This window comes from Sceloporus undulatus, chromosome 1 (assembly GCF_019175285.1).
Source record: "Sceloporus undulatus isolate JIND9_A2432 ecotype Alabama chromosome 1, SceUnd_v1.1, whole genome shotgun sequence".
NCBI classification, from domain to species: Eukaryota; Metazoa; Chordata; class Lepidosauria; order Squamata; family Phrynosomatidae; genus Sceloporus; species Sceloporus undulatus.
In genome coordinates this window covers 97763466-97787632 of record NC_056522.1, presented here as the reverse complement: position 1 = coordinate 97787632, position 24167 = coordinate 97763466, and the positions used below count along the sequence as shown (strand labels likewise).

General features: G+C 40.7%; 1 protein-coding gene across 1 annotated transcript in view; it reads left to right on the top strand.

The window, feature by feature from the left end:
• The window catches only part of L3MBTL3 (L3MBTL histone methyl-lysine binding protein 3), a 108918-nt gene that overhangs the window by 24321 nt on the left and 60430 nt on the right, over window positions 1–24167 (top strand). The window contains 9 exon segments of the mRNA XM_042444750.1: window positions 797–908; window positions 2748–2931; window positions 4667–4799; window positions 6887–6971; window positions 8257–8348; window positions 10861–10965; window positions 15286–15421; window positions 17958–18049; window positions 22500–22651. Coding sequence (XP_042300684.1) covers window positions 797–908; window positions 2748–2931; window positions 4667–4799; window positions 6887–6971; window positions 8257–8348; window positions 10861–10965; window positions 15286–15421; window positions 17958–18049; window positions 22500–22651 — 1091 coding nt within the window.

Below are 24167 nucleotides of genomic sequence, written 5' to 3'. Positions count from 1 at the left end.
CCCCAGAAAATCCTGTGATAGCTTTGCCTTAGGATCACAATAGGTCGGATTTGAAGGCCCACAACAACAGTTATTTCCATCTGCCCACACATTCTGTGGATACTTGTTACATCGAACCCTACATAGTGTCCGGTGTGTAAGAACATATTCTAATGACAAACGGATTACAAGTGGATTTTGCTGGCATCCTCAGTTAGAATCCAATGTCAATGTTTCCTTTAAAACAGATTTTCATTGGAACTACATGGTATGGTTTTATAATGACCACTAGATGGTAGTGGTGTGCTACTTTTTTCCATTATACAATTTGTTTTACTTACTGCCTTTTAATTGTACACAATTTTCTTTTTCTGTATTCTTATATCTCTTTATGCCTCAGTATTAAATTGGGATTGGAATCTAAAAGACTAGGCACTCGATTCAGCTTCCCAAAAGCTGTCCTTGATCCCCAGTGTATTTGCACTGTGTGATGCACCTCAGCTGCACCCTCTGATGGGTGAACAGACAGGAGGAAGCAGCATATGATATCATGCAGGATAACGTCTTATATGCTGGCCTAAAGGTGGTGATTGGCCAGCTATTTCTCAATTCAGAATGTATTCTGAGTACTGTATAGGCGTAATGGAAAGCACAGGGACTGGTAAGAGAACTTGTTAGGATTTCTTGCAAAAATGTGTGATGAGTACAGAAGTAATTAGGAAGTCAGAAGCTACTATATATGCATAACATACAAAAAAACCCTAATTGGGCTACATTAAAAATAGCTTTTCTCTTCTCATTTTTACATTAAAATCAGTTTCGTGTGAATGAATTTGGTGCCCTGGAAGTGATCACTGATGAAACAGAGATGGAAAGTGTTAAGAAGGCCTCAGCTACCACAACCTGGATGGTGCCCACTGCTCAAGATGGTCAGAACTTTGATTTAATTGTTTTTGTACAATTATCACACAGTCATAGAAAAGTCAAGTTATTTATTTGTGTGGATAAGAATACAGTTTATTTAAACACAAACTCTTCAGTGCAGTCCATTAATTTCTAGTCATGCATGGTTCAGTTCAGAGAACTAACATGGTATAGTGATTTGAATGTTGGACTAGGACTCCAGGAGACCAGTGTTTGAATCATGGAAGCGAAGCACACAGGCAGAAAGAAGTGGCTTCTGGCCACTTTGGAGGCATACCAATTAGACACATGCCTCCAGAGTGGCTGGAAGCTGTGCCGAGGCTGCACTCCGGTCTTTGGACAAGAGCAAAAAGGAGCTGGGATAATCTGGCTCCTGGAAGCACCAGTCAGCCCCAGCAAACACAGCCCAACTTGGAAGCAGGCCATGCAGTCGGTGGGATTTGGACTGGACTAGATTCGGGCCGTTCTTTCCTGCCTGTTTCTTCCAGCCTATGGCAACTGAATGGATAACCTTGAACAAATTAAACTCTTTCAGCCTCAAATGAAGGCAGTGGCAAACCTCTGAATAAATTTTGCAAGAAAATTCTAGGGTAAGGTCATCATAATTTGGAGTTGGCTTTGGAAGCACATAACAATAATAATGGGTCATTTCTAAATAAATGGAATTTACACAGGTTTGGTGGTACAAACTACATGTTAGGATATTTTCTAAAAAAAAACAGTAGCATTATGATGGTGGTGGTTGTATTCAGTAAAACTTCAGGTCCATGTTAAGTGGCAAAGGAGATGCTGCAGTTGCGATCAAACTTTTCTCCCCTCCCATGTGCTCTTTAAAGTTACAGAAAACCTGTTCTTGCTACCAGTCAAAGCTTTCTATCCAATGTAAATAGTAGCTGGTGTGTGTAGCATATTTTCACCAGAACAGTAATCCCTTTCTCTGCAAACTGTGGTTCCAAACCTGACCAGAGTGCCTGTTAATTATTGTTTTGTCTTTAAGTCACATTAAATTAAATAGCAATGAATCAACAGGATTCATATCAAAAGCTAGAGACTGCTTTGAGAATTACTGTTTGTATGTACCATGTAGATTACTGTTTGTTGACAAGTATAACTTACCATTCACAAGTCTATAGCATGGAATAATAGGTCACTATTTGAAGAAAATGTGAAGATCAGTTGTATTGGACGTCAGCTCCCAGAATTATTACTGATGCTTCTTCCATCCAGAGCAGTTTGGGCGCTCAGGCTCCCACACATCATGGATGCGCGCCTCATGTGGGCGGGGCTGTGCAATCATGGCAGTGCCTACATGTAGTAGGGCTCAGGAATGTGCAGTTGCTGCACTCTCCCAAGGCCTAGTTTTGGCCCCCTGACGGCGCTTCCCATCCATCTGTACTCCGCCTGAGAGGGCAAAAAAGGATGTAAGTGGAAAATGGATTCAGTGAGAATACATCTTCTCCTCCCCACAGTGAAAACTCTAGTGTTGAACTTTTACTCACCACCACTCTGAATCCAGCTCAATATATTTGATTAATTCTGTTCTAGAAGAAGGAAAGTTAGTTAACATTTTAATCATTACAGTTCTGAAATTTGCAAGCCATTTTATAAAAAATAATAAATATAAGTAGAATGGCTGTAATGCTGTTGGCTGAGTTATCTTAACTAAATCCAATAATATTTCTGTAATTGATAGCTGCTGCAAACCCTTGATCACTTTTTCATAGCAGCACAAATGGCAGAAGTGAGACTAGAAAGGCTTGGGAAATATATGTATGCTGCATTGGCGTATTTTGCTTGTTATACATGATACACAACTATGTCTGCTATTTTTCACTTATACACAGTCCCAAAGACCCACTGCTCTTTCCACTATGTAGCCTTCTCAGAGAAGACAGATATACCATCAAATCTGAAGGAAGTAGATGGGCTTCATTTCTGTGAAAATTGTTTTCATCCTGGAACCACAGTGGAATTTGTAGCTGGAGACAGAGCTTGCAGCCCAAAGTGTGCCCATCAGATTAAAAACAGGTAAGCATTGCTGTAAAATGTGCAAAATAATATGACAGCAAGTGTAAATACTGTTGCAATATAAGAAACATTGAAGTAGCAGGGGTGGAAAAAGCTGTTTTTGTGAAATCAGCTGATCTTAAAAATACAGTCCACATTGTATCTTTAAAGTCTGTTTATCACTGTTTTAGCTTTACTCTGGAGAGGAGAGAAATACAGTGATTGAAATCATTGAACATTTGTCAAGTGCTTCATACAGTATGGATGTTTGCTGTACACCTCATGAAAATAATGTTTTTCCAGTAATTATCAGTTCTTGCTTAGGAACCACTTACAACACAGTGCTAGGCATATCTAGTTAGGGGCAACCCCCTTTGTCCATTGTCAGTAATGGACTGTATGAAGTTGGAACAGATTGAAACATAATCCAGGCAAAGCAGAGGTGCTCCTGGTCAATTATAAGACAGATCAGAGAATAGGGAGTCAGCCTGAGCTAGAATCTCAGGTTCATAGCTTTGGCTAGACTTGAGTTGATGTAACTTTGAAACAGCTTCCCTGACTACTGTTCCATCTCTGGGCAATGAGGGAAAGACTTCTCAGTGGTTACTCCTAGACTGGACCTCTCTTCCATGGTAGGTCCAGTTAGCCTGCTCCTTGCTCTCTTCCTGCCAGCAAGTTAATACCTTTTTATTTAGGTTGATCGAAGAGGCTATTCAGAGCAGTGTGCTCTGTTTTTATTTTTTATGTTTTAGTTATATTTTAAATGGTTTTAAACTGTTTTAACTAAGTGCTTTAAATAGAACTGGGGTTTAATTGTTATTTTTTAAAAAGTTGTGTAATAGTACATTTTTAGCTAAACTTTATTTTAAATTTTGTAAGCCACCTTAGGTTCCTTGATGGAAAAAGGGCAGGGTATAAATTAAATGAATAAATGAATAAGTAAATAAAATGGAAGTTGGACTTTGGGTGCATCTGTACTATAAAGATAATGCAGTTTGATGCTACTTTAAGTGTTGTAGCTCCATCCAATGGAATCCTGCGATTTGTAGTGGAAAAGAGTTGCTTTTGAAGACAAGGTCTTTAGCTTTCTCTGTCAAAAAGTGCTGGTGTTTCCCAAAACTGCAAATCCCCTAATTCTGTAGGATAGACCCATGGCAGTTCAAAATGGTGTCACACCACATTAATTCTACAATGTAGATGCACTCTACGTGTGTAAAACAGTAGTCAATTTAGGAAGCTATTTTAAACAGGCATAGTCAGATTCTACCAACATTTTACTTTCCATGTTCCCTCACAGGAATGGACAGGGTTCTGGTTGTCGGTTCCTTAGTTTGCTTCCGCAGTGCAGAAATAATCCAGTTTGACACCATTTTAATTGTCATGGCTAGAAGTTATGGAATTCTTGGATTTGTATTTATTGTGGCACCAGACCTCTCTGACAGAAGGGTAAATATCTCAATTAAACTGCAGTCCCCAGAAATCCATAGCATTGAACCATGGCAGTTAAATACCGTAAATAAATAATAATAAATAAGCGGTGTTAAACTGGATTATTTCTGCAGTGCAGATGTAGCCTTCAAGATCTACCAATATACCTGCTACGTTCTGTCCACCCTGTTCTATAGGATATCTCATATTTTTAGCACTTGTAATGGCTTTTCTTGGCTTGTATTTAAATTTCAGTTCTTGAAAGTCGTTATTTATTTTTATTTTTTGACAGTGGGAGAAATTAATGTCTCTGTAATTCTCTTTCTAGAGAGCAAAAGGAAGACAAAGACATATTAGAATTCAATGATGAAGACTCTTCTAAGAGCAATCAGAAAAGGAAAACCAAATTGCCTCCAAAGGCAGAATGTACGGAAGACAGAAACAAAAAGGAAAAGGAAATAGTTAGTATGGTTCATCTAAACAGGGTTATAGGTTAAAAGTATTTGCAGTTGCAACTGGATTTTTTTTAAAAAGTTCTGTAATTGACACAGTTTGTACATTTTAAATGCGTCTGTCCTTTTGGAAGAGTATCATGAAATACCTAATTTTAGAACAAGCAAAATGTAAACAAAATTCCATCATCTAATTTGTAGTTAACTACTCACGGTCAGTTTCCCAGAGAAATTATGTCCACACTTGATCTAACCTTACTTCCTGTGATTAAGAGTGGTGATGTGCTGGGGAGAGTAGCACTCAAAAGAAGCTTCATACTTCATTGATTTGCATGCAAACTAATTTAAAAGTCCAAAATTTTAAAAAGAATATTTGAAGTAAATTAAATCGCAGAGTTTGTCTTTGATTTTAATTTAGTATCTTTTTCCCCACCCCATCAGCCACAAGCATCATATATACAAGAATAGATTGCAGCATTTTTAGATTGTCATATCATTGCATTTATATACTGTAAAGTGCCTAAAAGCCTAGGGAGTACAGATAACATTAAAAAATAGAAAGGCCTCATCTGATTATATTTAGTTACAAACATCTTTTTTTAAAAATGGACCAAAATTAGTCATTTATCTTTTGGAAATAGTGAATGAAGTTCACAGTGGGCCCTCCACATTCACTGGGGTTAGGGGCATAGGACCCCCATGAAAGTGAGGAAAAAAACCCACACAAATAAAAACACTATTTTTAAAACCTGAGAGAATACCTCTCTAAGAATCTCTAGTCTGTGGCCAGCATCTGCCAGAAGTTGACTGTAGAATTGTAAATCTACAAATGCCTAGAAAAGTGGGCAATTTATATTGCAAGGATTTTTCATATCCTCAGAATTCTCCTTTCAGTTCACAAACATCAAAGCCACAAATGTGGAGGGACGACTGTATATGCCATGAGTGATGTTTGTGGAAAGTGCTCATTTCAGGAGCCACAATATTATTGTTATACAGTCGGCCCTTCTTATACGCAGATTTGCCATCCGTGGATTTGAGCATCCACGGATGGCAAACCAGGAAGTTGTCCCCAATGGCTGCGCACGTGCCATTGGAGACAGCTTCCTTCTCCTCCCCTCCTTTCCTCGCTTCCCTTCCCTCCCTGCCTTCCTCCCTTCCCTCCCTCTTACTTACCTTTTGAGCCTGGGAGGCCTCTGGCACAGCTGCTTGGCCTCCTTGCTGCTGCCGTCGCCGCTGAAGGGCCTGATGGCGGTGTTGGAGGCCAAGAGGCCCCTAGCACCAGCACCCAGCCCTTCCATGGTGGCAGTGGCGAGGACACCTGGTGACGGTGTGGGAGGCCTTGAAGGCCTCTGGTGCTGCTGCGCTCCACCTCCTCTTCACTGCCACCAGCACTGGGCTTTTCCTGCGGCATCAGCGAGGAGGCAGAGCGCAGCAGCGCCAGAGGCCTTCAAGGCCTCCCACGCTGCCATTCGGCCTCCTCGCCCGCTGCTGCGTAAGGGCCGAGTGTTGGTGCTGGGGACCTCTTGGCCTCCAACACTGCCATCGGGCCCTTCCGCGGCGGTGAGAAGGCCAAGGCTTGGCCACCGCCACCCGCCTTTTCCCGCGGCAGCAAGGAGACCAAGGAGCTGTGCCGGAGGCCTCCCAGGCCCAAAAGGTAAGTAAGAGGGAGGGAAGGGAGGCAGGGAGGGAAGGAGGAGGGGAAGGGAGGAGGGGAAGGGAGGCCAGGGACTTTTGTTCCCAACGGTGGCACGCGTGCACTGGGAACAAATGGGACTTGAGCATACGTGGATTTTGGTATATACGGAGGGGTCCGGAACGGATCCCGTGCATATACCAAGGGCCCAATGTATTTACTACAAACAGCTTTTTTTTTTGTAAGTGCATAGATCTTTAAGGTTTTAGTGTTTAAAACAGATCTAATAGATATGAACTCCATGGGACTTACATTAGAATAAACATACATAGAGAGCCTTGGACATTTTACAAATTATGTGAGACAAATTGTTAGTCATGATTAAAATATTAAAAGGTTTAGAAAATCTGCTTTGTAAAGTTGTTTAAATTATTATTTATACTTTAATTTTGTGACTTAGGAAGAGAACCCTGAAGGAAGGATACTAAGAGTCTCTCAGAGAGCCACACGGAAGAGGAAAAGAGAGATGGCAATTTTAAAAGAGAGTAAGTTATTTGAGTAAGGGCTTGTACAGACCACCCAAAAGGAATGGCTTTGTGCTGCCCTTGGATACGCAGGTTTGGGGATGCAGTAACTGGATGCCATGCCACCAACCCGCCGGGAAAAGAAGCCCCGAAAAGGAGCTTCTTTTGCCGGCGCTACAGGAGTGCCATAAAAGGGTTGCATCGTGCCCTCATGACTCTTCCCCATGCACGGCGCCATTCATGGCGTGCCCTGTGTAAGCAGTGGCGTGTGGTAGGGCTCGGGAGCATGCAGATGCTCTGCTCTACCAAGCCCTACCTTCGGCCCCAGGCTGGCACAAAGCTCCGGTCTGTACCAGGCCTATGTTAATATAATTTCAGTGTAAAGTTTTCATCACTTTCTCAGAGGTCCATTACTTACCTTGTGAAAGCAAAATATGGTATTATGTCCAGGAAAGTTTTTGTATTTTGCAATGTAAAAGTCTGCAAAGCATTGCTCTCCACGTACTTCTATTTTATTATTTGACTGAATAACTTCTCATATACACTGGCTTTGTTATACCATTCCACAGGGGAGCATTCAGTATAAATGAGATAAAGTTAATTAAATCTTTTGAATGCAAGCAAGGATTTATGTTAGCATATGTAAAGGTCATACTGATAGTGTTTGAAAGCATGCATTCCAAAAACAGCAAGGAGACCTTGCTCTGTGTCTCCTGGGCGGTAGCAGCAGCCGGGGGGGGGGGGGGGGGGGGTCAAATCTGAAACATATGCCAAAGTTAAGAAGAATAAAGAGAACCAGTAATTAAACAAAAAATGAGATACAGTCAGCCCTCCATATCCTCAGATTCTGCATCCACAGATTCAACCATCCACATCTTGAAAATATTTTTAAAAAATTAAAAATCCAAAAAGCAAACCTTGATTTTGCCATTTTATATAAGGACTACCATTTTACTACACCATCGTATATAATGGGGCTTCAGCATCCATGGATTTTGGTATCCACGAGGTGGGGCTGTAACCATATTAAGGAGCCACATGAAGTAGCAGAGTAGATGCATTGTATTAATAGCAGAGGAGGTATTGGAAGGGGGAAAATATGATTAGGAAGTATTGGTTAATTGAATAACTGTTTGGTGTGATAGGTAAGCAGCTGCACTAAGAACAATGGTAAATCAAATCATTAATATGATAAATAGTTAGTGTAGCTGCTACCATACCTTATATAATAAAGTAACTTGCCTAAATTACTTGCAAAGCTGTGAAACTATCTAATTTATTTAAATTTTTTAATTTGTAATCCCAGCTTTAATGTCAAAGGCAAAGAAAGCATGGACATGGCCCTCATACCTGGAAGAAGAGAAGGCTATAGCTGCACCTCCTAAGATTTTTAAAGAGGTATGCTGTTTCCTGATGTCCTAACAGACTTCTTCTTACAGGTAGCCTGGGTCATGTATTGTGGCAATTAATCATCTGAATCAGAGGTAGAAATCTGTTACCCTATACATATTGTTCTACTTCAAATCCCATCAGTCCAAGCATAGCAGAGGTAAAGAATGCTGTGAGTTGCAGTCCAGCAACATCTGGAGGGCCACATGATTCCTACCCCAGTCTAAATAGAAGATGTATTGGGGGAAATAGATAAGAATCTCATGGTCATCTTGTTACTTACCTTCCTTATGAAACGTGGCCACAGCTATCATTTGGAATAGAATCTGTTGGACTGCACGGACTTAACCAGAGCTAGCAAGTTTTCGTTCTGCTTTAAACCACCCCCTCCTTGGCACTCTAAAACCTGCAGAAAGCTGGGAGACCCTCTGAGCCATTTGGCATGATTGAGAGATGCAGCGATAGGGATGATGTAGTAAAGTACCAATATCATTAGTGCTGGACACCAAAGTACAGTTTTGGATCTTTCTAATGGTATATGTTTTATGTGGGAAAAACAAAAGTGTTTGTTAGATTAATGTGTGTTGGACTGTTCTCATGGCTTACTCAGAGTAGATCTTGCCAGATAATATTCTTTCCTAGATAACTGCAGAAAAGTCAAGGCTTTTGAAGTGGTAGCATGAATATGGCACGGCCTTGTCACTGAATTATTTCATCCCTTCTCTATAGCTGTTTAAGTCAGCAACAGAAAACTGGTTTGTTTCAATAGGTTTTTAAAGACTGGTTTCATATATCATGTTGCTGCCTGAGCTTTTAATGTGTTTTATTTATTATATATGGCATTGGAATTCCTGTTTTGAACTTAAAATTGCTTAATTTTGTTATATGTCTTATTTTACTCATATTTATTTTTGTTTGCCATGAAAGAGGAAGAGTAGAACATAAACTAATTATTGTTCTTGCATGTAATGTGGAAAAAGCAGATGTGGAATTGTCTTACATGTCTGAAAAGTGGTTCTGCCATTTACATGATGGGGATCTTTCATGCAGAGATTGCATCTTCCCTCTTCATTATTAAAATATGCATCTTCCTCGTCATATATACAATGGCTAATGGAGTATAGCAGAGAGTTCCAAAAGAGAATCAGCATGTGCTTTATGGACTATAGCAAAGCCTTTGACTACATAGATCATAAAAGGCTATGAAACACCTTTAAAAATATGGGATTGCCAACACATCTGATAGTCCTAATGAGGAATCTGTACTCAGGACCAGAGGCTACTGTCAGGAGAGAACACGTAGAAACAATGGTTCCCAATTGGCAAAGGAGTCAGACAAGGCTGCATCCTCTCACCCTATTTGTTCAACTTATATGCAGAACATATTGTAAGGAAAGCAGGCTTGGACATGGAAGAGAGAGGAGTGGAAATAGGAGGAAGAAGTATCAACAATCTGAGATATGCTGATGACACCATAATGCTAGCAGAAACCCTCACAGGCCTGGAACAACTACTAAGGAAGATCAAAGAAGAAAGTCCAAAGGCAGACTGACGGTTGAACATAAAGAAAACACAGGGAATCAGAGGAAGATTAAGAATGGGGAGGGTGTCTATGAAAGAACTAGAAAAGATCCTAAAAATAATTATTTTAGTTATGAATATTAATTAATTAGTAATAACTAATTATTTAAGACAGTAGTACAATAGCACTGTGAAGGCGGCATGCCATAAGTGCATTATTACAGCTCAGTTTTTAAAAAAATAATGAAAGAGAAACCAATCATGACACCAAAACAGGGCAAACATGGCAGTGTGAATGGCACTGTTGGTATTGAGGAACATATAGTGTGGGGGAAAACTGTGGAAGTTACAGTTAAAGGACAAATTGATGTGATACAGAGTGTCAGCATTCAGCCATCTTTGCAAGTACAAGTGAAGTGGTTTCGGAATAGGCAACCTGACTAGTGTGATAAACATATAACCTACAGGGTGCCAACCAGTGAATGCTGCAATTGATATAATGATTAAGAAGTGTTAAAATTGATGGAGAAGGATGGTGGGGTTTGGCTTCTAAAGAGTAAGGATTGAGGCAAAGCTGAGCATAGATGCAGCTTACTCAGAACTTCTTAATCAAGGCTAAGAGTACTTCTGAATCATTCCAGCCTAATTTTTCTTGCAACTAGGATCTTTGCTTTTATCAGTTTTATCAGAATTCATTAATTCTTGTACATTTTCCAGGGACAAGCAAGTTCTAACAGAAATATAGAGACCTGTTAGTAAACTATTCCTGGAAAAGATTTATCATCCCATCATATTTTCATTTGTTCATTTTATGTAGCTCCAGTATGTATTTCCCAACTTTCAATTTTCTAGATGTATATACTCATGGCTGGCTTTAAATAAATAAATAGAGGATCTGTTCAAAGGAAGAACTGTGAGATCCATATTCCCTTGAAATACCTGCTCATGTTTCTGTGTTTTCATACAAAAATCAATTACAAAATCGGTATTTTACTCCCAGTATCAGTCCTTCCCATACAACAAAAATGGATTTAAAGTGGGAATGAAGCTAGAAGGAGTGGACCCGGAGCACCAGTCAATGTATTGTGTCCTTACAGTAGCTGAGGTGAGTACAGAACTATAATAAAAATAAGCTTTTAATAGAGGTGAATTTCAATTTGCAGTGTAAGAAAACATCCCCATTAAACAATTGAGAGTATGATAATGGGAAGAGGAAGGACTTAACAGTTAATAACAAAGATGAGCCAAACAGCATAAGGCCAGACACTTTTTTACATCAATATGCTGTTTCTGATAGGGGCCAACCAAATGCTTTTGAAAAGCCCACAAGGAGGACTTTTTCTTTCAGATACTGCCCCCTCCCTAATCTTAGGTGACTTTAACATCCACCTTGATGATCCCAAGAATTCCTCAATCTCTCGCTTCAGCTCTCTCTTAGCTTCACCACATTCCAATTCTCCAACCCATTCCCTTGGTCACTGTCTCGACTTAGTTCTCCCCGCAAAGTGTGTCGTGTCAGACTACTTGGCTTCTGATTTTCCACTATCTGACCATCATCTACTTTCCTTTACTCTTATCTACATCCCAGCTCCCCATCATACCGTCCTCCGCCAGTTCCACGATCTTCATTCTCTTAACCTTAACCATCTCACTCAGTCTTTGAACTCATCCTTCGCTTCTCTTAATCTTGGGGACTCTGCTGACTCAGCGATGTCTTTATTGAATTCTACTCTCTCCTTGACTCTTGACAGCTTTGCCCCAGTATCCACGTGCGTGTCCTCCTCTTCCTCTACGACTAGGCCTCAGCCCTGGATCACTCCCATTGTTAGATTTCTCTGGTCCTGCTCCCGAGCAGCTGAACATCTTTGGAGAAAGTCCAGGGAGTGGGCCAACTTTATCCACTATAAATTCATTATTTTATCTTTTTCACGCGCCCTGTCGATGGCAAAACAAGACTACTTTAAATCATTGATCTGCGCCAACGAGAGACGCCCGCAGCGTTTGTTCTCCTGTTTCAACACACTGTTAAAACCCTCTCCTCCCTCTGTCTCTCCATTATTTTCTCCCTCCGATTTTGCCAGTTATTTCATTACAAAGATCACTACCATTCGTTCTGAGTTGACTCTTCTTGATCTGGCTCCCACCATTAATCTCCTCGCCCCTCCTACTAATAAACTCTCTGTGTTTCCTCCTGTTTCTTTGGAAGAACTCTCTTCGCTGCTGAACTCATCCAACCCCACCACCTGCTCTCTTGATCCAATTCCTTCTCGTCTTCTAATCTCTATAGCCCCCTCTTTGTTACCCTCCCTCCTCTATATCTTTAATCTCTCCTTCTCTTCGGGTTCCTTCCCCTCAGTCTTCAAACATGCCTTAGTTTCCCCTATCCTGAAAAAAACCTCTCTTGACCCCTCTTCCTTGTCTAGATATCGTCCAATCTCTCTTCTTCCTTTTCTCTCTAAGGTATTGGAACGAGTTGTCTACTCACACTGTCTTGAGTTTCTTGAAACCAACTCCATTCTGGATCCCTTCCAGTCTGGTTTTCGCCCACGGCACTCCACAGAGACGGCCTTCACTAAGATCTCGAATGATCTTTTGCGGGCCAAGGCGAATGGCCTTTACTCTATCCTCGTCCTTCTCGATCTGTCTGCGGCCTTCGACACCATGGACCACTGTCTCCTAATAGACGTACTTTCTGACCTTGGTTTTTCGGGCCTTGTTCTCGATTGGTTCACATCTTACTTGTCAGATAGATCTTTTTCAGTGGTCTCGGGTGGTCATACCTCGTCTTCTGTCCCCTTATCTGTTGGAGTTCCTCAGGGCTATGTTTTGGGTCCCCTTTTGTTCTCTTTATACACACTCTCCCTTGGCAAACTTATCAGTTCTTTTGGTTTCTCCTACCATCTGTACGCCGATGATACCCAGCTGTACCTTTCCACCCCTAATCTTTCACCAGAGCTAGAGCAGCAAGTGTCATCCTGTTTAACAGCTGTCTCCCACTGGATGCACCATCGGCGTCTGAAGCTCAATATGTCCAAGACTGAGCTTCTTGTTTTCCGTCCTAAGCCCCCCCCCCTCACTATTCCTTTCTATTTCCGTCAATAACATCTCTATCCAGCCGGTCCAGGAAGCCCGTAGTCTTGGTTTCATCTTTGACTCATCTTTGTCATTTATCCCCCAGATCCAGACTACAGCCAAAGTCTGTAGATTTTTTCTCTATAATATCGCCAAAATCCGTACATATCTCTCAGCTTCTACCGCAAAAACACTGGTCCATGCCCTAGTGGTCTCACGACTAGACTACTGTAACCTCCTCCTGGCAGGGCTTCCTCTCTCTCACCTCCACCCATTAATTTCTGTTCAGCATTCAGCTGCACGCATTATTTCACTCGCTCGCCGTTATGATCATGTCTCCCCTCTGTTGTCTTCCCTTCACTGGCTCCCTCTTCCTTTCCACATCAGGTACAAACTTTTGCTACTCACTTTTAAAGCCCTGCATGGGCTGGCCCCTCTTTATTTAACTGATCTTCTCTCTCCCTACATCCCTACTCGCACTCTCCGCTCTGGTAGCCAAAGTCTCCTCTCTCAACCCAGGATTTTCTCTGTCACGTCCCAGATCCGTCCCTTCTCTCTTGCTGCCCCTCATTCCTGGAACCTTCTTCCTCTGCATGCGCGGCTCATCACTTCCCTAACCAGCTTTAAGGCTGAGCTGAAAACCATATTGTTAAGGGAAGCGTTCTCAGGGAATTTGTGATTGTCATCTGGCTGTCCGATAATATTTTGATGTGATGTGATCTGCTTTTGTATTTGATGTTTTTAATTTTCTTTTCTTTTCTACATGGTAATTTTATCTACTCCTCTATTTAATTGTTATTATCTTAAGAGTGTACGCCTTGCGCAGGCTTTTATATACAGTGCGCCCGCGCCATACGCGGGCGCGCCATACGCGGCCTTCAGCATACGCGCTCAAGCCGCGGGGGCGGAAGGGGCGGCGCGTCCCATTCAATTGAATGGGCGTGCGTGCTGCGCGCACACCCACACCGCTGCACACAAGCCCCATTGTTTCCAATGGGGCTCGAGCATAGGCGGAATTCGCCTTACGCGGAGGGATCCGGAACGGATCCCCGCGTAAGGTGAGGACGGACTGTACTCCTTAATTTTACCGACTTTGTACAGCACTGTGTATAATTACAGCGCTCTAAAAATAAAGTTTAATAATAATAATAATAATAATAATAATAATAATGACTTGAGGGCAAAAGTTCTCCTGATTGCCTTTGAATGGTATTCAGAGGCAAGCTCCCACTGATCCCCTATAAGCACTTAGCCCTAATGATGAGCAGCCTTATTCTTTGTTAATTTGTATAATTCCCCTTTAAAGACATATAAGGGCTGGGACAGATCAGCAGGAAGGGGCAGCTTGAAGCCATCCCCGAAGACACCTTGGGACCGCTGCAAACACACATCACAGTCCTGAATGTGCCCTCCACTGCCAACCCAAATAGAAGCAGAAAGATCTGCTCTTATTTGGGCTGGGTTTGGGATGCCTTAGGCAGCCCCAGCAGAACTTCTGGGCGCTCCAATGCATCTTGAAACCACCCCCATATGGTTGGCTGGATGACTTCAGGGCATAATGGCGTACAGCATCAAACATGCCTGGAAGCTGGGTTTTGCAGCCGGTCTGTTCTGACCATCAGTTAAGGACAGCACTCTGTTGGTGGCTATTCCCATATTTGTACAGTGAATTCCCTAGTTTTAACTATTCATTGTGTTATTAGTGTCTGCCTTTTGTCTACCCTTCATTTAGCATCATTTGGCAACTCTTCTGTTACGAAAATGAAGAACAGATAGATCTATAGACAATAGTATCTGAAAGAAATATCTCTAGACCAGGGTTTGGTGTACTTTAGGGCCTGAGAGACACATCTCCTGATTTTTGGCTTGTTACTTTGATCATTTCTTGGCCTCTTTGTTTCAGGACAGGGACTCCTTCAAGTAGTGTTAAATAGTCCTAGTAGATGGTACTTTTAAATTGTGCATGCATTTTGGTTCCAAAATAAATGTATTTCTTTGAAAAAGGTTTAAGCGATATGCCTTTGGAGGATTAGTGCTGTTCTTCAGGCTGAACATCCTTGCTCTAGACCCAAATGCACATGTGAACTGCTGTGTATTCATACTGGGCTTTTTTCTCCCCACTCCCAATTTTATCTCGCATTCCTCTTCAGCTTTTCATTAATTCTTTTTTCTGAATAGTTAAAGAAATTGTCACTCTGTGATAAACTGTACTGTTATATTTAGGAGTTCTTAATTGTGACTATCTGTGAAACGGATTGACATTTTGAGCTTACATATAAATCTACTTTTTAAAGTTGCTTCTACTTGCTTGTATTCTTTGTTTCCTATGTTTTGTTACCTGGTTTGTTTTTAGACATGTGGCTACAGAATTAGACTTCACTTTGATGAATACCCAGATTGTTATGATTTTTGGCTGAATGCTGACTCTTCTGATATTCACCCAGTGGGTTGGTGTGAGAAAACAGGACACAAATTACATCCCCCCAAAGGTAATGTGTTCTTTGAAAAAACTATGGTGGCCCAGAGATGTGATTCTGCAATTGCATTTGGAAATAGATATCCATTTCTTTATCACATTATGCTTAGACCTCCTGAAGAGCATGCAAAAATAAAGAATAAAAAAAAACCAGATGGTAAAAATGCAGCTGCTATGGGATATTGTTACTCCACTATTGCAAGAACTTCATCGGTTTAAAATTTATTGTTATTTATTTTGTCATATTTTATTTATTGGATTTAAATCCATCTTTCTCCTGGGATGGGAGCTGTTTTGCATGTTGATGCCAAAGTATTGACTTCCTTTTTTAAAGCTGTGGATGGGTTTCAGTCTAACCATCCAAGGGATTATCTCGTATGAACCGCTCAGATTGTTAATATCAGCTGGAAACCCTTTTGAGGACACAGTGGGTCACTGAACTATGAGATGACCTTTCTCTTGAGTAACTCAAATAATGGAACACACTCCCCTTGAAGTAACAATCTGTCATTCTCTCTTTTTAGGAAAAGTGTCAAGGCATCTTTTCAAGTTATTATTATTATTATTATTAACCTTTATTTATGAAGCGCTGTAAATTTACACAGCGCTGTACATGCAATCTTTTTAGTTAGACGGTTCCCTGCCCTCAGGCTTACAATCTAAAAAGACATGACACAGAAGGAGAAGGGAGTGGTGGAGGGAAAGGGTAAGAGGTCCAGCAGTTCCTCTCAACCTCCGAGGTCTGGACCAAGGCAGATGGACTGGAGGGAGGGCAAGGCTTCATAATGGATGGTTAATCATTATCCAGAGAAAATACATAATCACAAGTAGGATAATACATATACAGTACATAGGAATACAGGAAATGGATCGATAAACAGCCAACAACAGAACATCAGATAGTAAGCGACAATTATGCGATGCCTGGGAAAGCTTCTCTGAATAGGATGGTTTTCAGCTCCGTTTTGAAGCTGGTTATACCCTTTAAAATTGTTTTTAGTATTTTTAATCATTGTTATTCATGTTTTAATAATGATTTAGTGCTTATTGCTGATTTTAATATTTTGCTGTTTTTATAATTTGTTCTATAGCTTCATTTTTTTAACCCAAAACAGTATAAATGTTATATATTTATTACCATTATTCATTTTATTTTTTACCCTAATTTAAGTGATTCTCCCTATGCACTGTTGACCTGTGTTGAACAGCCCTCATTGTTCAGGAGGGCTTACCAGCCTGAGCAGTGAAGACTTCATCTGTCTTGGCCAGCTTTCATTTTGAACTGAACATGCTTTGACAGTTTCTTTTGCCAAACCTGTTTTAGCATTACAATAATCAACTTTGGATTCATGTTGTCATCTCTTTCTCTATAGTCTGCTTTAATCTGTTATTTCCTTTTTCATGGCAACCTCTCTTTGCAGTCATAAACAGGCAGCCTATGTGGGGGATGCCTAACAAGCATCCCGCCAATTTGGGATTAAGCACCTCCCCTATTTGGCCCATGAGCTGCTGGTGGGTTATAATGGTCAAACATATATCTGTGTACTTTGTAAAGTACTCCTTCAGCACATCTTAAGAAGTGAATTGATATCCACAAAAAACATAATGATCCTATTTGATTCCCCTCCTCACAGTTTCCCTTTTTATGGTGATTACAATGAAATAGTAAAACAGTTAAATGGTCCTTCTGTATCAGGACTTGCAACTCAAACTTGAGAAGTTGTCTGAGGGATCCAACTGATTTCGCCTTCCCAAACATTGCATCTTGTTGGTTGCAGGAGTTAAACCGAAATTATGAGCACATATTATCACTAGATATATTCTTTTCACTAGAAAATAAGTACCAGATATACTCGAGTATAAATTGACGTCATGTATAAGTTGAGGATAGGTTTTGGAGTCAAAATCATAGATTTTTATATAACCCATTTATAAGTCGAGAGTAAAACTTAGAGGCATGTAACAAAGGATGTAAAAGACGGAGCACAGGAAAATTATGCCAACATGTCAGTGTTTTTCCCACCCAGGCATTAAAAACGGTCAGAAGGTATACAGCAGCAGAGAGCGTAGAGGGGATTGATGCTTCTTTTAGAATTTCCTGAGCTAGACAAAGCTCTCACTCTTTACCACTCTGCTCAGAGGAAGATATAGTTCTTAGTTTGATAAGAGTTAAAGTACAGTACTTACATTGACCCGTGGATAAGTCGACCCAGGTTTTCTGGGTTGATTTTTTGACTAAAATTTCTAGACTTATACATGAGTATATACAGTATTTGCAGCTTTTGAAAACAAGCAAAAGGTTTGGTTTTAGTATCTGTACCTCAGTACTGCTTTCAGTAGAAGCTTTTAGGTTTAGTATGACATTGACAATTAAAATTCCAAAAAAACAAGAAGTTTTTCAAAAAGAGGTTTTTTCAGCTTATTAGTGATGGATGATTTGGCAGATAGTGAAAACGAGTTTTAACAGAGGTGGCTGCAGTTGACATAACTTCATCTCAGATTTAATGAATATTTTAACTTCTTTCTTATTTTTTCATGGGCTTTCTCAGGATATAAAGATGATGAATTTAATTGGTCTGCATACCTGAAGAAATGTAAGGCTCAAGCTGCTCCTAAATCCTTATTTGAAAACCAAAACACAGTAAGTTTTCTCGGACTGCTTCCCTACTGTCAGTAGCTTTCCTACGTTAGTTCGCTAATGTCCTTAGATCTTACTTAAAATATGCCATTTTTCCCCTCAGTACAATATATCTAAACTTTTCAGGAGTAAAACAAGTGAAAGAATCCTCTAAACAAGGAATGGTGGTACATCTACCATGTATTGTCTGTTTAGCACAGTACAGCTATATCACACAGAATGTTAGAATAATAGATCTAGTATAATTTGTCAGCTTTAAGAGGTAACATGCCTCAGAAAAACACTTCAAGCCACATGATTTCCAACAGAGTTGGTGATGAGCCTGTAATTCCAAGTCTGGAACTATGAATTTGAGAGGGCCTTTTAACACTTAGTCCAAAGAAAATTAGGACCTCCAAGTTCTTCTGGGTCTCCAGGCCCAGTCTCAGGTGAATTCTCCTCTAATCTTCTCTCATCCCAGCTATTCCATGATTCTCCAACGTTTGTCTTCCTTCTCTTCCATAGCATCTCCTGGAAAGTGTAGTTTCCCTAAAGCTTATTGCAGTGTTATTAATTCGTAAGCGAACACTGCATTTCCCAGGTACAGAAAGGATTGCCTGTACCCATCCTATATTATTTTATATATTATACTATATATATTTTGGCAATATAAATGCAAGCACATTTTTCATACAACCAGAGGCATCAACAGATGGCCAACATAAAAACCAAATAGATTACATAATTGGAAGTAAAAGATGGGGAAGCTCCATACTGGTGGCCAAGACTAGACCAAGTGCTGATTGTGGCACAGATCATTTAAAAAATAAAAGTAAAATTCAAGAAGAGAGCAAAACCAGTCATCATACCAAAATACGATTTAAACAACCTTTTCACAGAATTCATTAACAATATAAGGAACAGATTTGCAGTACTGAGAATAATAGATTGTGAACCAGAAGAAGCTTTGATCTGAAGCCAGGGACACAATAAAAGAAGAATGCATAAAGACACTTCCAACAGACAAAAGGAAAGTGAAGAAACCATGGATGACAAATAAAACACTCCAAGCAATAGAGGAAAGAAGAGAAACAAAACTAAAAGGAGATACCCTGTTTCCCCGAAAATAAGACATGCCCATAAAATAAGCCGTAGCAGGATTTCTAAGTATTTGCGCAATATAAGCCATACCCTGAAAATAAGACATAGTGATAGGCGTGGCTATGCAGCATACCAGCATGAAGCAGTAAAGAAGACGGGTAGCCCTTTTCATCCCGACATCCCCTGAAAATAAGCCATAGTGTATCTTCTTAAGGAAAAATAAACATAAGGCAGTGTCTTATTTTCAGGGAAACACGATAGGAATAAACTTATGTCTGGTATACACTGGCTGAAAATGCTGTGTTGGCGCCAAAATTAGGGTTGCAGAGTGCGCGGCAACCGGACACTCTGCAACCCTAATACATATGGCTGGCACCATCTTTACGTGGCGCCGTCTGTATGTGGCGTGTGTCGATGATGTCACACGCGTGCCACATTTAAACAGTGGCGTGTGTGAGACGTCTCCGCACTGCCCCAGGCAGCTTATGGCAGCCTGGCGGCATCGCCTCAATGACCTCCAAAATGGAGTTTCTTTTGGGGGGTGGATTGTTCCCGCAGCAACTGCACGGCCGCAGGAACGATCCTGAGGAGAAAGGGGTCGCCCCTTTCTCCTCTTTAGCACCGGGGTGTCTGGGGGCATGAAGCCCCAAGGACACCCCTTTTCTGGGCCCTGGAGAAGTGGCATTTTGCCGGTGAGGCTGCCCTGGCCCCAACTAGTGCGAAAAGGAGTGGCTGCAGGCCGCGGTCTGTACTGCCCCTCCGAACCATGAATGCAACAGTACAACGGCTAGTGTGCAAAGATAAGGAAAATTACTACAACAAATGTAGAGAAATAGAAGACAATAATTAAAGGAGAAGAACAAGAGACCTATTCCACAATATTCAAGAAATCAAGGGAAAGTTCAAACCAAGGACTATCACAATAAAAAATATACAATTCAAGACCAGGGAGGAATAAAAAGGTGATGGATGTAATACACAGAAGAGTTATATAAAAGAGATGACAACATGAAGGACACATGGAATGAAGAGCCATATGAAAATGAAAAAACTGAGGTGGAGGCTGCAATAAAGGAAATGGCAAAAAACAAAACTCCAGGAACAGATGATATTCCAATAGAACTGTTGCAATCCACATTGACAGAGTCATCTCTAGTGCTAACCAACATTTATCAACAGATGTGTCAACAGATATGCGGTGGCTCAAATGGTTAAGATGCTGACTCTGTTGATTGTAAGGTCGGTAGGTTGGGAGTTCGAGGCCGATGTGAGCTCCCATCACTAGTCCCAGCTTCTGCCAGCCTAGGAGTTTGAAAACATGCAAATGCAAGTAGATAAATAGATACTACTCTGGTGGGAAGGTGAACAGCATTCTGTGCAGTCATGCTGGCCACGTGATCACAGAGTATCCTCTGGCAATGTTGGCTCTTCAGCTTAGTAAGGGAGATGAGCACTGCCCCCTATGGTCAGACATGACTTGACAACCTTGTCAACAGGGAATACCTTTACCTTTATAAAAAACAAAATGATGGCCAACAGATTGCAAACGATCAATGTACATCCCCATCCACAAAAAAGGAGACACAAGAGACTGCAGCAACTATAGAACCATAGTACTAATCTCCCATTAGGAAGACCACATGCTAGATGGATGGAGTTTATTAAAGAGACCATGAATATGAGTTTTGGGCAGAGCAGTAGAGGACAGGGGGGCCTGGAGATGTCTCATCCATAGGGTCGCCATGGGTCGAGATTGACGCAAAAGCAGTTAATAACTAAAATGATTTTTAAAAATACACAGATTTTTTATACATGGATTCAAGCATCCACGGTTTGAAAATGTTCCAAAAAAGTATAAATTTCAAATATCAAACCTTGATTTTAAATTTTTTATAAGGGACACCATTTTGCTATGTCATTATATTTAATGGGACTTGAGCATACACTGATGGGGGATCATGGAACCAAACCCCAGTGTATAACAAGGGTCCACTGTACATACATACATACACACATACATCAGCTCCGAGACCAATCTGTCGGGCTTAAGAAGGGAGACTGTCAAGTAATAGGGTGAGTGGTATGCCAACATAATCCCTATTCTGTATCAACCACCCATGTTTAGGTATATACACACAAAACTTGAACACTGGGATATGGCACCTGGTCAGGGGGGTGGAATCATGATAGATCATTGCGACTCCACCATCACCACCCTTTCCTGCTGACTTTCCTGCTGCAGCACAGAAAAATCTGGGTGAGGGCAGGGCATACTCTAAATAAATAAATAAACACAGAGAGATTAACCTTCTTCAGCCTCATCAATTAGGTCTCTGTGGTACAGGCCAGGTCAGCATGCTCATCCAGGATCTGGGTGATCGCTGTTTTACCATTCACAAAACTGGCGTTATGCAGCAGCATTTTCAACCCAAGGCAGGGTGGGGGTGGGAGGTGCAGTCACAAAGACTATTCAGACTATTTGATCAGGGAGATACGTTTGTGGGAACAAACACCCTGTTGCACTCCCCTCTTCCATAATATTGTGATTGTCTCCTCCCTCCATCTATCACTTTGCCCTGTATGACTCCAGTGGCTGCTCCTGAATCTGTTCTCCATCTCTCTCCTCTGCAAAATACATTCCTTTAGGGCAGGCAAAATGTTTTCTGTTAAAAACAACCAAAACAGTATACAGACAAGCAGATGGTGAAAGCAGATAACAAGGGCCTGTGTCAGGCAGAGGGACAAGCCCTTGCCCTCATGTACCTCCAAAGTAGCATCCTCAAAAGCACAACTTCTATTTGGTGTTGCCCCCTTTTGCAATGAACCCAGTGGGGTGGACCTGCCCAACCCTCCTGCAAGAATCCTGCTTTTATTGGCAGAAACAGGCAAGTCAGCTATGTTGGATGAGGAGCTGCTCAGTCAAGGCCAAGAGCAGAGTCTCACTGGGGAAGCAGAGATGCAAGGCAACAGCAACAAACAGCAACCTCTTCCTCCCTACAGTCTTGAGATGGTCTCTTGGTCCTCTTTTTTCCTCCCAGTTCTGTATCAGTAAAGCAGTACATCTCATTTTTTATGTCATACTAAATTAGGCAGGATATCATTTTTATCATAATAAACAAGGCAAATTTTCTGATTTTTTTAAAAAAAAAGATTAACACAATTGGAACATTTTCAGAACATTTTGGAACTCCTTTCTGTTGGTTTTTTTATGGCAAGAATACTAATAAGCAACCTGTTCTTATAAATAGTCAGCTGGATTTTTTATGTATAATTTATTATTCAGCAATTTTAAATTTCTGTTTTATGTCGTGTTGCTTCAAGGAGTTAAATAAAATCTCCTCCTCATTATTTTTTAAACTTTGTCTTTGATTAGACTGTGATTCCATCAGGATTCCGCGTGGGGATGAAGCTTGAAGCAGTAGACAGAAAAAATCCTACATTCATATGTGTTGCTACGGTAACTGACATTGTGGACAGTCGTTTCCTGGTTCATTTTGACAGTTGGGATGAGAGCTATGACTATTGGTATGGCTTTTTAAAGAGATTGTTTGGATGATAGTTTTTAGATTTTGGAAATATTTTTTTTAATTTTTATTTCTTTTCCCATTTGATTGCTATGAACATAGTACCTGTTTTTCTTTAGGAAGGTTTTAGATTTTGAAAACTATAGGCAGCATAGTTCAGTGCAACAATACAGCATGGAGTCAGATGGCTTCTTGTGTTTGTTTGTTTTTAATGCTGTAGCATGCTGTATAATGTAATTATGCAAACAGAAAACTTTTGAGTTCTGAGGAACTTCACCAGGGTGGATGTCAAAAGTCAGACAGTATTTTTCTTTCATTTATTGCATTTGTTCTGTTATAACAAGAGCATATATCAACACTTCCGTTTAAAACATACAGATAGCACATCTTTTAATTATAAGAATAATTAAAATTATTAGTCTGTTATTATTAATTCATTGTAATGAGATGGACAGGACATGACACATTTGTCTTCTTTTTACTTTTCTTTCTTTCTTTGATATGTATCTATGCTGTCTTCAAATTGGGCAACAGAAGTAGGCTGTCATTTTGAGCCCACACATTGGTGTTTAAGTGTGAGGCAGAGTTCCTTAAGGAGATGCGGGTGGTTGCTAGGAGAGCTGAGAGTAAATGCAGAGTAAAATTAAAGATAATCAAATGGGAAAGCAGATGAAGAAAATGCCAAAAAGAGAGTATAGGCCAGGACATGGGAAAAATAATCTCAGAAGGCACATGCAATATGTTTAAAGCTGCTTAGAGTCCTCAGCATCAAATGTCCTGACACACTGGGTTGGATACAGTTGAAGAGGATAATGGAAGCTGACCTCTTCTTGGCAGCCTCCTCCACTCCTGAAAAGAATGCCTTGACACGCATCCTAGACTTCAGGAGAGCGGATTTCAGTAAACTTAGAGAAATACTGGGGGTGATCCCATGGTCAGGAATACTAAAAGAGAAGGGAGTTCAAGATGGATGGGAGTTTCTCAAAAGGGAGATACTGAAGGCACAAATTAAAACAGTTCCAGTGAGAAAGAAAAATGGGAGGTGTCGCAAGAACCCAGGACGGATGACAAAGGAACTTTCAGCTCAGCTAAATTTTAAACGGAACATGTATAAGAAATGGAAAAATGGGGAAAGAGGACTTCAAACAAATAGCTAGCAAGTGTAGAGATAAGGTCAGAAAAGCTAAAGCACAGAATGAACTCAGGCTTGCTAGAGAGGTTAAGAACAACAAAAAGGGCTTTTTTGGATATGTCTTCAGCAAAAGGAAGAAGAAGAAAATGGGAGGGCCACTGCGTGGAGAAGATGGCAAAATGCTAACAGAAGACAGAGAAAAGGCAGAATTACTCAACACTTTCTTTGCCTCAGTCTTCTCAGAAAAGGCAAAGGGTGCTCAACCTGAGGATAATGGAGCAGAGGACAGAATAGGGGAATTTCAGCACAAAATAAATAAAGAGATAGTATAGGAATACCTGTTTAACCTAAATGAATTTAAGTCTCCAGGACCAGATGAGCTACA